Source organism: Tamandua tetradactyla, chromosome 5 (genome assembly GCF_023851605.1).
Source record: "Tamandua tetradactyla isolate mTamTet1 chromosome 5, mTamTet1.pri, whole genome shotgun sequence".
Lineage (NCBI taxonomy): Eukaryota > Metazoa > Chordata > Mammalia > Pilosa > Myrmecophagidae > Tamandua > Tamandua tetradactyla.
Window position 1 is genome coordinate 22,230,322 of NC_135331.1, and position 12,856 is coordinate 22,243,177.

A 12,856-nucleotide genomic window follows, 5' to 3' on the forward strand; every position below is an offset into this window, starting at 1 on the left:
CACAATGTGACTGTGTGAATGTGAAAACCTTGTGTCTGATGCTCCTTTTATCTACCTTGCCAACAAAGAAGTAGACATATGGAATAAAAATAAATAATAGGGGGAACAAATGCTAAAATAAATTTAGTTTGAAATGCTAGTGATCAATGAAAGAGAGAGGTAAGGGATATGGTAGGTATAATCTTTCTTTTTCTTTCCTCTGTTTGCTTTATTTCTTTTACTATTGTCTTTTTATTTCTTTTTCTGAATTAATGCAAATGTTCTAAGAAATGATGAATATGCAACTAAGTGATGATATTGTGAATTACTGATTATATATGTTGATGTTTTATTTGGCTTCTTAATTTTTTAATTAATAAATAGATTTAAAAAAAAGAAAGTAAAAAGACAGCCTACACAATGGGAGACAATATTTGGAAATGACATATCAGATAAAGGTCTAGTATCCAGAATTTATGAAGAGATTATTTAACTCAACAACAAAAAGACAGCCAACCCAATTACAAAATGGGCAAAAGACTTGAACAGACACTTCTCAGAAGAGGAAATATCAATGGCCAAAAGGCATATGAAGAGATGCTCAACTTCCCTGGCCATTAGAGAAATGCAAATCAAAACCACAATGAGATATCATCTCACACCCACCAGAATGGCCATTATCAATAAAACAGAAAGTGACAAGTGCTGGAGAGGATGCAGAGAAAGAGGCACACTTATCCACTGTTGGTGGGAATGTCAAATGGTGTAACCAACTGTAGAAGGCAGTTTGGTGGTTCCTCATGAAGCTAAGTATAGTATTGCCATATGACCCGGCAATACCATTGCTAGGTATCTACTCAGAGGACATGAGGGTAAAAACACAAACAGACATTTGCACACCAATGTTTACAGCAGCATTATTTACAATTGCCAAGAGATGGAAAAGGCCCAAATGTCCATCAACAGACGAGTGGCTAAACAAGTTGTGGTATATACCTATGATGGAATATTATGCAGCCATAAGACAGAATGAAGTTATGAAATATTTAACAACATGGATGGACCTTAAGGACATTATGCTGAGCGAGATTAGCCAGAAACAAAAGGACAAATACTGTATGGTCTCACTGATATGAACTAACATTAATGAATGAACTTGGAGAATTTCACTTAAGGACAGAGATCATCAGGAGATAGAAACAGGGTAGGTACTGGGTAATTGGAATTGTAGAGATACAGATTGTACAATGGGACTGATGGTAAAAATTCAGAAATGGATAGCACCATACTACTATTACTAACTGTAATGCAATAATGTTAGAACACTGAATGAAGCTGAATGTGAGAATGATAGAGGGAGGAGGCCTGGGGGCACAAAGGAAATCAGAAAGAAAGATAACCGATAAAGACTGAGATGGTATAATCTAGGAATTCCTAGAGTGTATAATGAAAGTGGCTAAATGTACAAATTTCAAAATGTTTTGCATGAGGAAGAACAAAGGAATGTCAATAATGCATGGTGTTGAAAACATGGTCATTCATATTTTAAAACTTTAACTTATGTGTGAGACTAAGGCAAAAAATATTTATTTGGTACAAAACTTTTATTTTGACTAGTGCACTTCCTAATGTAACTTATGTGGACAGCTTAATTGAACACCATAAGTACATGGAACCTTAAGTAGGGCGTGAGATTTTATAGGTTTGCCCAGAGTGATGTCTCGATAAATCCCAGAAGAATTTGAACAGTAAATAAAAAAATATTTGCAAAGTCCCCTTGGGGGAATGCTGAGAAAGGAGGAAAATTCAACTTCCCCAAGTGGAGAATTCTTGATATTCTCACAAGCAGTGCGGACAACCAAATCAATCTTGGGGTTTGTTCATATGAAACTTAACCCTCTAAAGGACAGACTAAGCCTACTTGCAATTAGGCCTAAGAGTCACCCCCAGAGAACCTCTTTTGTGGATCAGATGTGGCCTCTCTCTTCAGCCAACACAGCAAGCAAACTCACTGCCCTCCCCCTCTCTACCATGGGACATAATTCCCAGGGGTGTGGACCTTCCTGGCTATGTGGGACAGAAATCCTAGAATGAGCTGGGGCTCAGCACCAAGGGATTGAGAAAACCTTCTCGACCAAAATGGGGAAGAGAGAAATAAGACAAAATAAAGTATCCGTGGCTGAGAGATTCCAAACAGAGTGAAGAGGTTAACCTATATGTTATTCTTATGCATTAAGTAGATATCATCTTTTTAGTTACAGCGTAACAGAGAGGCTGGAGGGAACTGCCTGAAAATGTAGAGCTCTGTTCCAGTAGCCATGTTTTTTGAAGAAGATTGCATGATAGAGCTTTCACGATGTGACTATGTGACTGTGAAAACCTTGCGTCTGATGCTTCTTTTATCTACCTTATGGACAGATGAGTAAAACATATGGATTAAAAATAAATAAATAATAGGGGGAACAAATGTTAAAATAAATTTAGTAGACTGAAATGCTAGTAATCAATGAAAGGGAGGGGTAAGGGGTATGATATGTATGAATTTTTTTTCTGTTTTCTTTTTATTTCTTTTTCTGAATTGATGCAAATGTTCTAAGAAATTATCATGATGATGAATATACAACTATGTGATAAAAAAAAGAATGTTCATATTGTATGTTGATTGGTTTTATTAACAAAAATTTTAAAAAAAGAACTCCAAAAAAGAAAATATTTCAGAGCAACGATTTCATTAATGAGTCTTTGCTAAAAACCTGTTAGGCACCAAGAATAAGTAGTCAGGTGCAAAGAGGTCACCATTTTCCAAGAAATGGAACCAAGAAACCTGGAAAAATAAAATTACAAACCTCACATATAACGCCCAAACCCCACCTGGTATCACATGTTTAGTCCCCCTCTCCTAAGCAGTCCCAAACAAGGATCGCATTTCTCTGCCGGGCATGACATTCCACCTGCCTTCCCCAAACTGCCCCTGGGGTACATGATTTTTAGTAACTTCAAGTCCAAAAGAAAGTCAATGCATGCACAAGGAGGAATGAATAAGGAGACGAATCCATAGCCCTGCCCACTGGCTTTTCATTGGCGAGCTAACTTTATAAATTATCAGTGTACCTGGCTTTTCAAAAGCTCAAACGAGGTAAACGTTTAAAAAACGTGATCCAAGGCAGGTGTTTTTAAAAAGGGGCTGTTTTATTTTAGCAATGGAATTTCCCCCAAAGAGTAAATATCTCCCTGGGCATAAAAATTTCCCAGTCCCGGCTGTGTACCGCTATCACTTAAGAGTATACCCCACCGCCAAATTTAATTTTGAAAAATCTCAAAGCTACAAGAAATGAAGACTCATACACAGAAATCCCCTCGACTAGGCACCAGGATTCACCAACTGTCAAACTTTCACCACGTCCCCACATGTGCTTTTGTCTGGGTCGGAATGCACGCTCTTTCTTTTTAGGAAAGTCAGTTGCAGAAATCAATCCTGAATTCAGTTCTTTCTACGTGTCTCTCCTGGAGAACAAGGACCTTCTCCCAGTAACTACAGAACCATTAGATTAAAACGCCTGAGAAACTGAACATTAAACAGGTAACGTTATCTAATACAGAGTCCGCGTTCAAGTTTCCCACCGCGTAAATAAATAATAGGGGGAACAGATGTTAGCATGAATTTAGTAGATTGAAATGCTGGTGATTGGTGAGGGGGAGTGGTAGGGGCATGGTATGTGCGAATTTTTTTCTTTTTATTTCTTTTTCTGGATTGCTGCAAATGTTCTGAGAGGTGATCATGGTGATGAATATATAACTTTGTGATAATATTGTGAGTTATTGATTATATACCAAGAATGGAGTAATCATATGGTAAGAATGTTCATGTTCGTATGTTGTTACGCTTAAAAATAAATTTAAAAATTTAATTAAAAAAAAAAGTTTCCCACCGCGGTGCGTTTAAATACGTACCAAAGCATAGATTCCACACTCTGAAACTCTGATATAACTGACCAAGAGTGAGGCCTGGACAGCTGCATTTTTCTAAACACTCTTGAGATGATAATCAGGAGCAGCCAGAATTAAGAGCTGCTGCACTGGGTGATCTAAAACCTGACTTTTTAATTAAAATATTAGTATTTAAGAAGACATCTCCTTAGGGTGTTACCTACCCCATAAGCCCATGGCGCAAGGTTGGCATGCTGCCTATTTTGGCCAATAAAAGTTTTACTGCAACACTGTCACGCTCATTCACTGCTTTCAGGCAACAACTGAAGAGTCGAGTCACACAACAGAAACCCCATGGCCCTCAAAGCTAAAATATTTATTATCTGGCCCTTTAAGAAAACTATTTTGCCAAGCCTGCTTGCCATAAGCCATGCCAGTGTCACTCGCTGTCTGCTGACCCTGCATTTTCTAAGACAGTCATTGGAGAACCCAGATTAAGGGGAAAAAAATCCTCAGCTAAAAACAACTGCTAATTATACTCTAAAAGGAGGAGAAATGCGGAAACTCTATGCTTCTCTAGCAAGGTCACATGAGAGACAAAACCTGGGACTCAGAATCCTGTATCCCCTCATGATTCCACAGCCAGACTGTGTGGGTTCAAATCCCGGCTCTGTCCCTTATAAACTGGGTGACCTTGGATAAGTGGGTTAAGTTCTCTGTGCTCGGCCAAAGGGAGGTGAGGACAGGACCCAACTCCTAGGGCTGCTGAGAGATGCAGATGAGTTAATACTTGCAAAGCACTTTCAGGGGTGTCTGGCATACAGTAAGCCAGTCGTATCACCTCCAGGGGCCAGTCCCCACTGTCACCTGTTTTTGTGGGGTAGGTGCATGGTCCAGGAATTGAACCCAGGTCTCCTGCATGGCAGGTGAGAATTCTACCACTGAGCTACCCTGGCACTGCCCATGGTCACCTGTTTTAATGAACAAAGTTCTACTGCCACCAAGTCACACCCATTCATTACGGTACTGACAAGACCTACTCTTGAGATATGGCAGAGTTGAGTAGCTGGGACAGAGACCCTATCGCTCATGAAGTCTAAAATATTTACTCTCTGCTCCTTTCCAGGACATGTCCACTGACCCTGGATCTCCCAGGCTGTGGCTGGAGGGTGTTTGTTCCCACTTACGATCAACATGATGACCAGCTGGTTCTTCTTGGCCACCTGAGCATGGGAGAAGATGCAGTCCAGGACCTGGGACATGTCCGGCTTGAAGCGTTCCCTGAGGTTGATCACGCACTTGTCGTAGTGGGCTGCAGAAGGGGACAAAAGGACACAGAGGGGTGAGGCTGGGCCTCCTCCCCGAGCCCGCCCTTGGGTTCATCACCAGTACTGGTGGCTTGGCGTGTCTTGCCTTGTTGAAAATGGTGCTCGACGTGTAAATATCTTCGCAGAAGATCTAACACCACTGCTTTCATGTAGCCACGGCTTCCGCTGCGGTATCTGGGGAGGAAGGAATCTTGTCAAGGTTCAACTCCACTTCCTGGCGAGCCTGGAATTTTCAGCCAGGGCTTTTAGGATTTTACGAAAGGAGGAAAAAAATAATCAAGTATCTGGAGGCCACACTCCCTGATCCTTAGGCCTGGGAACTCTGCATGACTCAGCAACTCTGCAGACCAGAGAAAGAAGTGACTTATCCAGGGTCACACAGGGAACAGGAAGCCAGGCTGGGGCGGCGCTCACCCCAGAGGCTTTGGTCGACTCCAGCCCACTCCCAGGGGGAAAGATAAAAATGTATAGTTGGAATGCTGAAGGGGAGCAGTCAATTTTGACAAAAAAAAATCAGTTTACCATCCAATGTATAAAGACAGACTCTGAAATACATTGACCAAAAGATCCCTTAAAAAACTGTGTTGCCCTTTAAAAACAAAATTTTAACCAGGATGTTTCCCAAAACATTTCCTCTTCTAAGGTATCTAAACCCAGAGAATCAAGTTTTTTAGGAGATACAACAGGGAATTTGGGGGAATAAGAAAGCAACTCACCCATCCCCAATCCCACCTCTCACCCCCAGCATCATTAAATGACAATAAGAACCTAAAACATTCATTAATCTAAATGTGATAAAAATGCAACACAGGACAGTTTGGACAATTGTGTTCAGCTCAGAAAAAATATGCTAGGGAAATGGATTCATCTATCATTTGTTTCACTGAAGCTGAAGGATGGGTTTAGGGTTAGCTGTCTGGAGTACAAAAACCCAGTCTTTGGCTGTGAACCTCTTTATGGGGAAGCCACCCTAAAATACCCTCCCTCAACTGCAATCCAGTATTGTCAGTGTGTGTCTCCATTAGCTGGGGAGCTCTTTGAAAACAGGAACCACCATCTACAGTCCTATATTCTGTACACCTATGATAGTTTCTGGCACACAGTGAGGAGACTGTCTTCATAAGCAAACTCCCTTGCTAGGTGGATTTTTCCATGCACATGGCACTTCCTTTTCTCATCAGAATAGTCACCCGGCAGACCAAGCCCACTTGATAGCCGCCTGAGATAAAACACAAATTATTCAACAAGTGTCCTTTGCATTGATCCTGAAAACCACAATGATAGACCATTTGTACAGTTCTTTACTGCCGTCTAACATCAGTGCACTGTAGAGAACAATTTACAAAAATTACTCCACTTCGGGCTTAAAGTGACTAACCTGGGGAAGTGGTCATTATCCCCATTTTGCCACGGAAAGTGCTTTGCCCGGGGTTCTGCCGTTGGCGAGTGGCAGTGCTAGGACCCTAGCTGGGATCTTGTGCCCGACCCCACTTTCACAGGGTCTGAGTCTGTCTTTAAAAGAGAACCCCTCCCCACCCCACCCCCAGGCACCAGCCCCGTGAGACACGTGGGGCAGCTGGGTGTGACTGCCAAGCCCCCTGGAGGGCTCAGAACTCACCTCTGAACCAGCTGTACGATGCTCTGCGTGTTCATGAAGAAAACCTCGCGGTCGGCCTTACGCTGCAGGGTGGCGGCGTGGCAGTCCAGGATGGTGGCTATCTGGATGGGGAAACAGGACAGGTCTGGACACTCACAAGCGAGGGGGCAGCTGGCCACCCCAAGTCACCCAACGGACCCACCACCGGCTCCCACGGTTTGTCCGAGGTTTGTTCAAATGCCAGAAGTTCCAGCCCCACAGCCCTTGGAGGGCCCCAAAACAGCCCCGTTCATCCCACTGAACTTGCAGCTCAAGGAATTTGAGAGCTCAGAATTTCAGCCATGGCAGAAAGCCATATGCACGTCCATATTATACTTTGGCACAGATAAGAGTGGCTTTGGGAAAGATGAGAAACAATCTACAACCCCAGTGAAAACAAGGGTGCTGGAGTGGGAGATGGGTTTTCCTGTTTCTAAAAATTAGATTTAATGTTATTAGGATATTGGTTATGGCAATACAAATATTTTTAAAGAAAAATAAAACAGCCTGCATCAATGTCAAATTCCTGAAAGGTCCAAATATGTACTTTCGTCAACTGGGGTCCTCTAGTTTTGTTTTGTTTTTAATTGAGATAGAATTTACATACCATAATATTCCCCCATTTAAAGTACTCAGTTCGGTGGATTTTATAATATTCAGAGTTGTGCAACCATCACCAATATCTAATTTAGAACATTTTCATCGCCCCATAAAGAAACCCTATACCTATCAGCAGTCACTCACCATTTTTCCTTCCCCAAAGCCTTAGGCAATCACTAATCTACTTTCTGTCTCCACGGATTTGCCTATTCTGGACATTTCATATAAATGGAATCATATAATATGTGGTCTTTTGTAATTGGCTTCTTTCACTCAGCACAATGTTTTCGAGGTTCACCATCTGCGTTATAGCATGCATCATGCAATTCATTCTCCTTGCCAAATAATATTCCAACCTCTAGGGTGGCTGGCCTCTGGAACTGACCTGACCAACACTGACCCCTCTAACATGCGGGTGGCAGGGAGCCCTTCCAGCCAGACCGAAGGCAGGAAGGTAATAGGCAGAAGGGCTCTTCCAAACACAAATTACATTTAAAATGCTTATGAAAACAACAACAATAAAAACGAACAAAATGAGGCCAATTTAGAATTATCAGAGATGTATAACACTACCCAGGGGTGGTTCCTGTTCTTAACATGCCCCCATGATTATCACCTTACAAACACCAGAGGGAAAGAATCAAAGCACAAACAGGTAAGAAAAACTCATAATTTCCCCTAACTATTTCAGCCAACTTATTTTTAGAAAACGCCTGCTGTATTTGCACCAAATTGCTTACACCTGGTCTGAATCCCAGTTATATAGTGAAGACTAATAGCTGTTTGCATTCATCCAAACAACTGTAACAGTGGTGAAAATGCTGGTATTCTGCAAGGCAGACTGGAAAGAAAACCTTCAGCCTCCCAAATTTCAGGATATAAGTGGGTGTCCTACAGCCCAGCTTGATCAGAAGCCATCAGGGATGGAGCAGGCCAATGGGATGCTGTGTTACCAAGGAGACACCTCGACCCAATGTGCATATCCCAGTAGGGCTTCCACCCACTTGCTGGCTGGGGGGACACCACCCACCCACTGGCTGGGGCGGGGTACCACACCTGCTGGCTGGGGCGGGATACCACCCACCTGCTGGCTGGGGCAGGGAACCACATCTGCTGGCTAGGCCGGGGTCCCACACCTGCTGGCTGGGCCGGGGTCCCACACCTGCTGGCTGGGGCGGGGTACCACACCTACTGGCTGGGGTGGGATACCACCCAGCTGCTGGCTGGGGCAGGGTACCACATCTGCTGGTTGGGCCGGGGTACCACACCTGCTGGCTGGGGTGGGGTACCACACCTACTGGCTGGGGCGGGGTACCACACCTACTGGCTGGGGTGGGATACCACCCAGCTGCTGGCTGGGGCGGGGTACCACATCTGCTGGTTGGGCCGGGGTACCACACCTGCTGGCTGGGGTGGGGTACCACACCTGCTGGCTGGGGCGGGGTACCACACCTGCTGGCTGGGGCATGGTACCACATCTGCTGGCTGGGCCGGGGTACCACACCTGCTGGCTGGGGTGGGGTACCACACCTACTGGCTGGGGTGGGATACCACCCAGCTGCTGGCTGGGGCAGGGTACCACATCTGCTGGCTGGGCCGGGGTACCACACCTGCTGGCTGGGCCGGGGTACCACAGCTGTTGGCTGGGGTGGGATACCACACACTTGCTGACTGGGGTGGGGTACCACCCACCCGCTGGCTGGGCCGGGGTCCCACACCTGCTGGCTGGGCCGGGGTACCACCCACCTGCTGGCTGGGAAACTGGCACAGCACGGAGGTGATATTGCTGGCATACTGGGCCATCACCCTACGGACCGACTTCTCCACAGGGGCAGGGATGCGGCCCGACACACTGGTCATGATCTCCTGCAGCTCCAGCAGTGGTAGCGACGGGTGGCGGAGGGTCATCATGAGCTTCTGCACCCACTCTTTCAGCTGAAACAGGGGACCGCAGGGTCAGCCCTCGGCCACCCCCCAAAGGAATGCCTATTCAGGGCCCATGCACCCAGCAAAGCCCTAGACCCGGCAGCCTCTGGTACAGTCCAGAGTGGAATGGGCCCCTGAGCACAAGGCTCCCCAGAGAATGCCTCATTGCTCCATGCAGGAGAGCCCCATTGCACTCTCTGTGCACCCAGAAGCCAGAGTTGTGTAGGCATAGACACAAAGTCATGTGAAGAGCTAACATCTGCTGAACTTTTGCAAACATTAAATATTTCCATTTTATCCTCAGAAATAACCCTATGAGTAGGTATAACTATTATTCCCATTTCACAATCGAGGAAACTGAAACACAGAGTGGTTAATTAAGCTACCTAAAGTCACCCAGCTAGTAAGAAGCAAAGCCAGAGTGCAAACCCAGGCCATTTGGTTCCAGAGCACCTTAACATCAATTCTGCTTCCTGGGACGTCACAGCCACTGAAATATTGACAGGGCAATTGTGAGGTTTAAATATGAAATGATGCACATCGGTGGCAAGTGCAAAGACCAAATAAGCACGGCAATTATAATAATCACAACAAGCCAGCATAGCGTAGGGGTTAAGAACACGGACTCCAAACCCAGAGGGTCAGGGTTCAATTCCAGCGTCGCCTCTCCATGTGGGAAGGACAAGTTTCTTAGCTTCTCAGTGCCTCTGTTTCCTTACATGTAAAATGGGAATAATCACAGCCCCCAACTCATGGGGCTGTCAGGAGGATTACATCACTTTGTATGTCTTAAGTGGTTAGGGTGGCAGCTGATACATAGGATGTACCAGCTGAGCACTGCCTATTGTTATCATCATCTTCGTCACAATCTTCATCACCTTGGGATGGACGTGATGCGGCACACAAGGTACTCGTGAGCGATGTCAAGTTAGCATTATGGGTCCTTCAGAGAGGTCTGCAAGTTCAGGAACTTCTTATTTCTCTAGTGAGCAGACAATGGACACTGGGACCACGAACAATGAATCGAGTTGGACTTCGGAACAAAGTGCATTCCTCATTGGCATGTTAAGAGGGCTGACCCACGGTGACCACTCTGCTAACTTACTACTCAAGCACTCTCAGTCTTGAGCTGAAGAGCACCACTAAATGGACACCAATGCTTACTTAGAATCAAATCGAGAGATTTCACGAGAACGAGCCCTTTCTAGAAATCACAGATGACCAGCCACTTTCTCACAGCCCTTCTTTGAATATGAACCTCTGTTCTCACAGACTAAGCCTTTCTGTCTCTCGGCACGCCCCCCAAACAAGTGAAGAGAACATGCCCAGCGGTCACCAACCTTAATGCTGAAAATCGGCTCGGGTAGACAGTAGCCACTCATGACGTTGGACAAGTTTTCCAGGACGTTGTGGAAAACCTGGTGCAGTTTCTCCCCAAGGATGGGCAGAGTTGGCTGGGAAGGGAGCTCCCCTGTGAACGGCTGTGCCTGAAAAGAAGAAAAAAGAGCAGGAGGGTGAGGGGACCATAGAACAAGATGAGACGAGCCAACAGACAAGGCAGACCCCCTCCAGCTTACTCGGTACGTTTAGGAGAAAGCCTGAGAAAAAGCAGGAGAAAACACTGTCTTAGGAAATTAAACCTGCTAAATCTACACTCCTGCACAGTTCTGCCAAATCACCCCCCTTTGTAATGGCAGAGTAAATTGTTTCGTACCCCAATCAATTTAGGGAAGGGGGGGTTAGATTGTTGGTGTTGTTTGGCTTGGCTTTGTAATCAAGATGACCTCCTTGCTGTCTCCATTTACTTTCATTTTCTACTGAATACCAAAGATAAACACCTCACAGGATGAAAATTCATGAACTCCTCATATGAATGTATCTGATTTTTGTAAACCACAAACATGTTGCCTAAATAACCGAATGCAAAAGTAAAGAGCTCCCCACAGGGGTAATGCAGATATGACTCATCTGTTCATCTGTTCTATCAATTCATTCTACAAACATCCACTCAGCACCTATTCAGTGTCAGCCCTGTTTTAGGCACTCAGGATCTAGTAGCGAGTGAGACAGACAAAGCTCGTGGCCTTTGTGGTTCTTCCAATCTAGCGTAGGCTATCAAGTAAGCAAGGAAAAAATCAGTGGTACATGAGTCCGTCCGGTGATGACGGCAAGTGCTACTGGAGAAAAACAGGCATCTGGTACACCGAATGAAGCTGAATGTGAGAACGACAGAAGGAGGACTCCTGGGGACACGAATGAGATCGGAAGGAAAGACAGACGATAAAGACTGAGATGGTATAATCTAGGAATGCCTAGAGTGTATAATGATAGTGACTAAATGTACAAATTTTAAAAACGTTTTTGCATGAGGAAGAACAAAGGAATGCCATTACTGCAGGGTGCTGAAAACATGGTAATTCATATTTTAAAATTTTAACTTATGTGTGAGACTAAAGCAAAAAAATGTTTATTTGGTACAAAACTTGTATTTTGAACAGTGCATTTCCTAATATAAGTTATGTGGACAGCTTAATTGAATACCATAAATACATGGAACCTTGAGTAGGGCATAAGATTTTATAGGTTTGTCCAGAGTGATGCCCCAATAAGTCCCAGAATGATTTCAACAGTGAGCAAAAAAAGTATTTGCAAAGTCCCCTTGGGGGAATAGTGAGAAAGGGAGACAATTCAACTTCCCCAAGTGGAGAATTCTTGATATTCTCACAAGCAGTGGGGATAACCAAAGCAATAGGCTGAGCCTCCAATCTTGGGGTTTGTTCCTATGAAACTTGATTGCACAAAGGATAGGTCAAGCCTAGTTAAAATTAGGCCTAAGAGTCACCCCCAAAGGAACCTCTTTCGTTGCTCAGATGTGGCCTCTCTCTCTCAGCCAACACAACAAGCAAACTCACTGCCCTTCCCCTGTCTACGTGGGACCTGACTCCCAGGGGTGTAGACCTTCCTGGCAATGTGGGACAGAAATCCTAGAATGAGCTGGGACTCAGCATCAAGGGATTGAGAAAATCTTCTTGACCAAAAGGGGGAATTGCAAAATGAGACAAAATAAAGTGTCAATGGCTGAGAGATTCCAAACAGAGTAGAGAGTTTATTCTGGAGGTTATTCTTACACATTAAATAGATATCACCTTGTTAGTCACAATCTAATGGAGAGGCTGGAGGGAACTGCCTGAAAATGTAGAGCTGTGTTCCAGTAGCCATACTGCTTGAAGATGATTGTATAATGATATAGCTTTCACAATGTGACAGTGTGATTATGAAAACCTTGTGTCTGATGCTCCTTTTATCTACCTTGTCAACAGATAATTAGAACATACAGAATAAAAATAAATAGGGGGAACAAATGTTAAAATAAATTTAGTTTGAAATGCTAGTGATCAATGAAAGGGAGGGGATAGGGTATGGTATGAATAAATTTTTTTTGTTTTCATTTTATTTTTTT

The 12,856-nt window shown here is 44.3% G+C and overlaps 1 protein-coding gene across 15 annotated transcripts in view; it reads right to left on the reverse strand.

Annotated features, from left to right (window-relative positions):
• The window catches only part of ACACB (acetyl-CoA carboxylase beta), a 171,332-nt gene that overhangs the window by 49,793 nt on the left and 108,683 nt on the right, over positions 1–12,856 (reverse strand). For all 15 annotated transcript variants that reach the window (XM_077160094.1, XM_077160093.1, XM_077160095.1 and 12 more), the window contains 5 exons: positions 10,737–10,883; positions 9,217–9,405; positions 6,853–6,953; positions 5,320–5,408; positions 5,094–5,218 (listed from right to left, as the gene is read on the reverse strand). In XM_077160094.1, the coding sequence (XP_077016209.1) occupies positions 5,094–5,218; positions 5,320–5,408; positions 6,853–6,953; positions 9,217–9,405; positions 10,737–10,883 (651 nt within the window). The remainder of the gene's footprint in view (positions 1–5,093; positions 5,219–5,319; positions 5,409–6,852; positions 6,954–9,216; positions 9,406–10,736; positions 10,884–12,856) is intronic.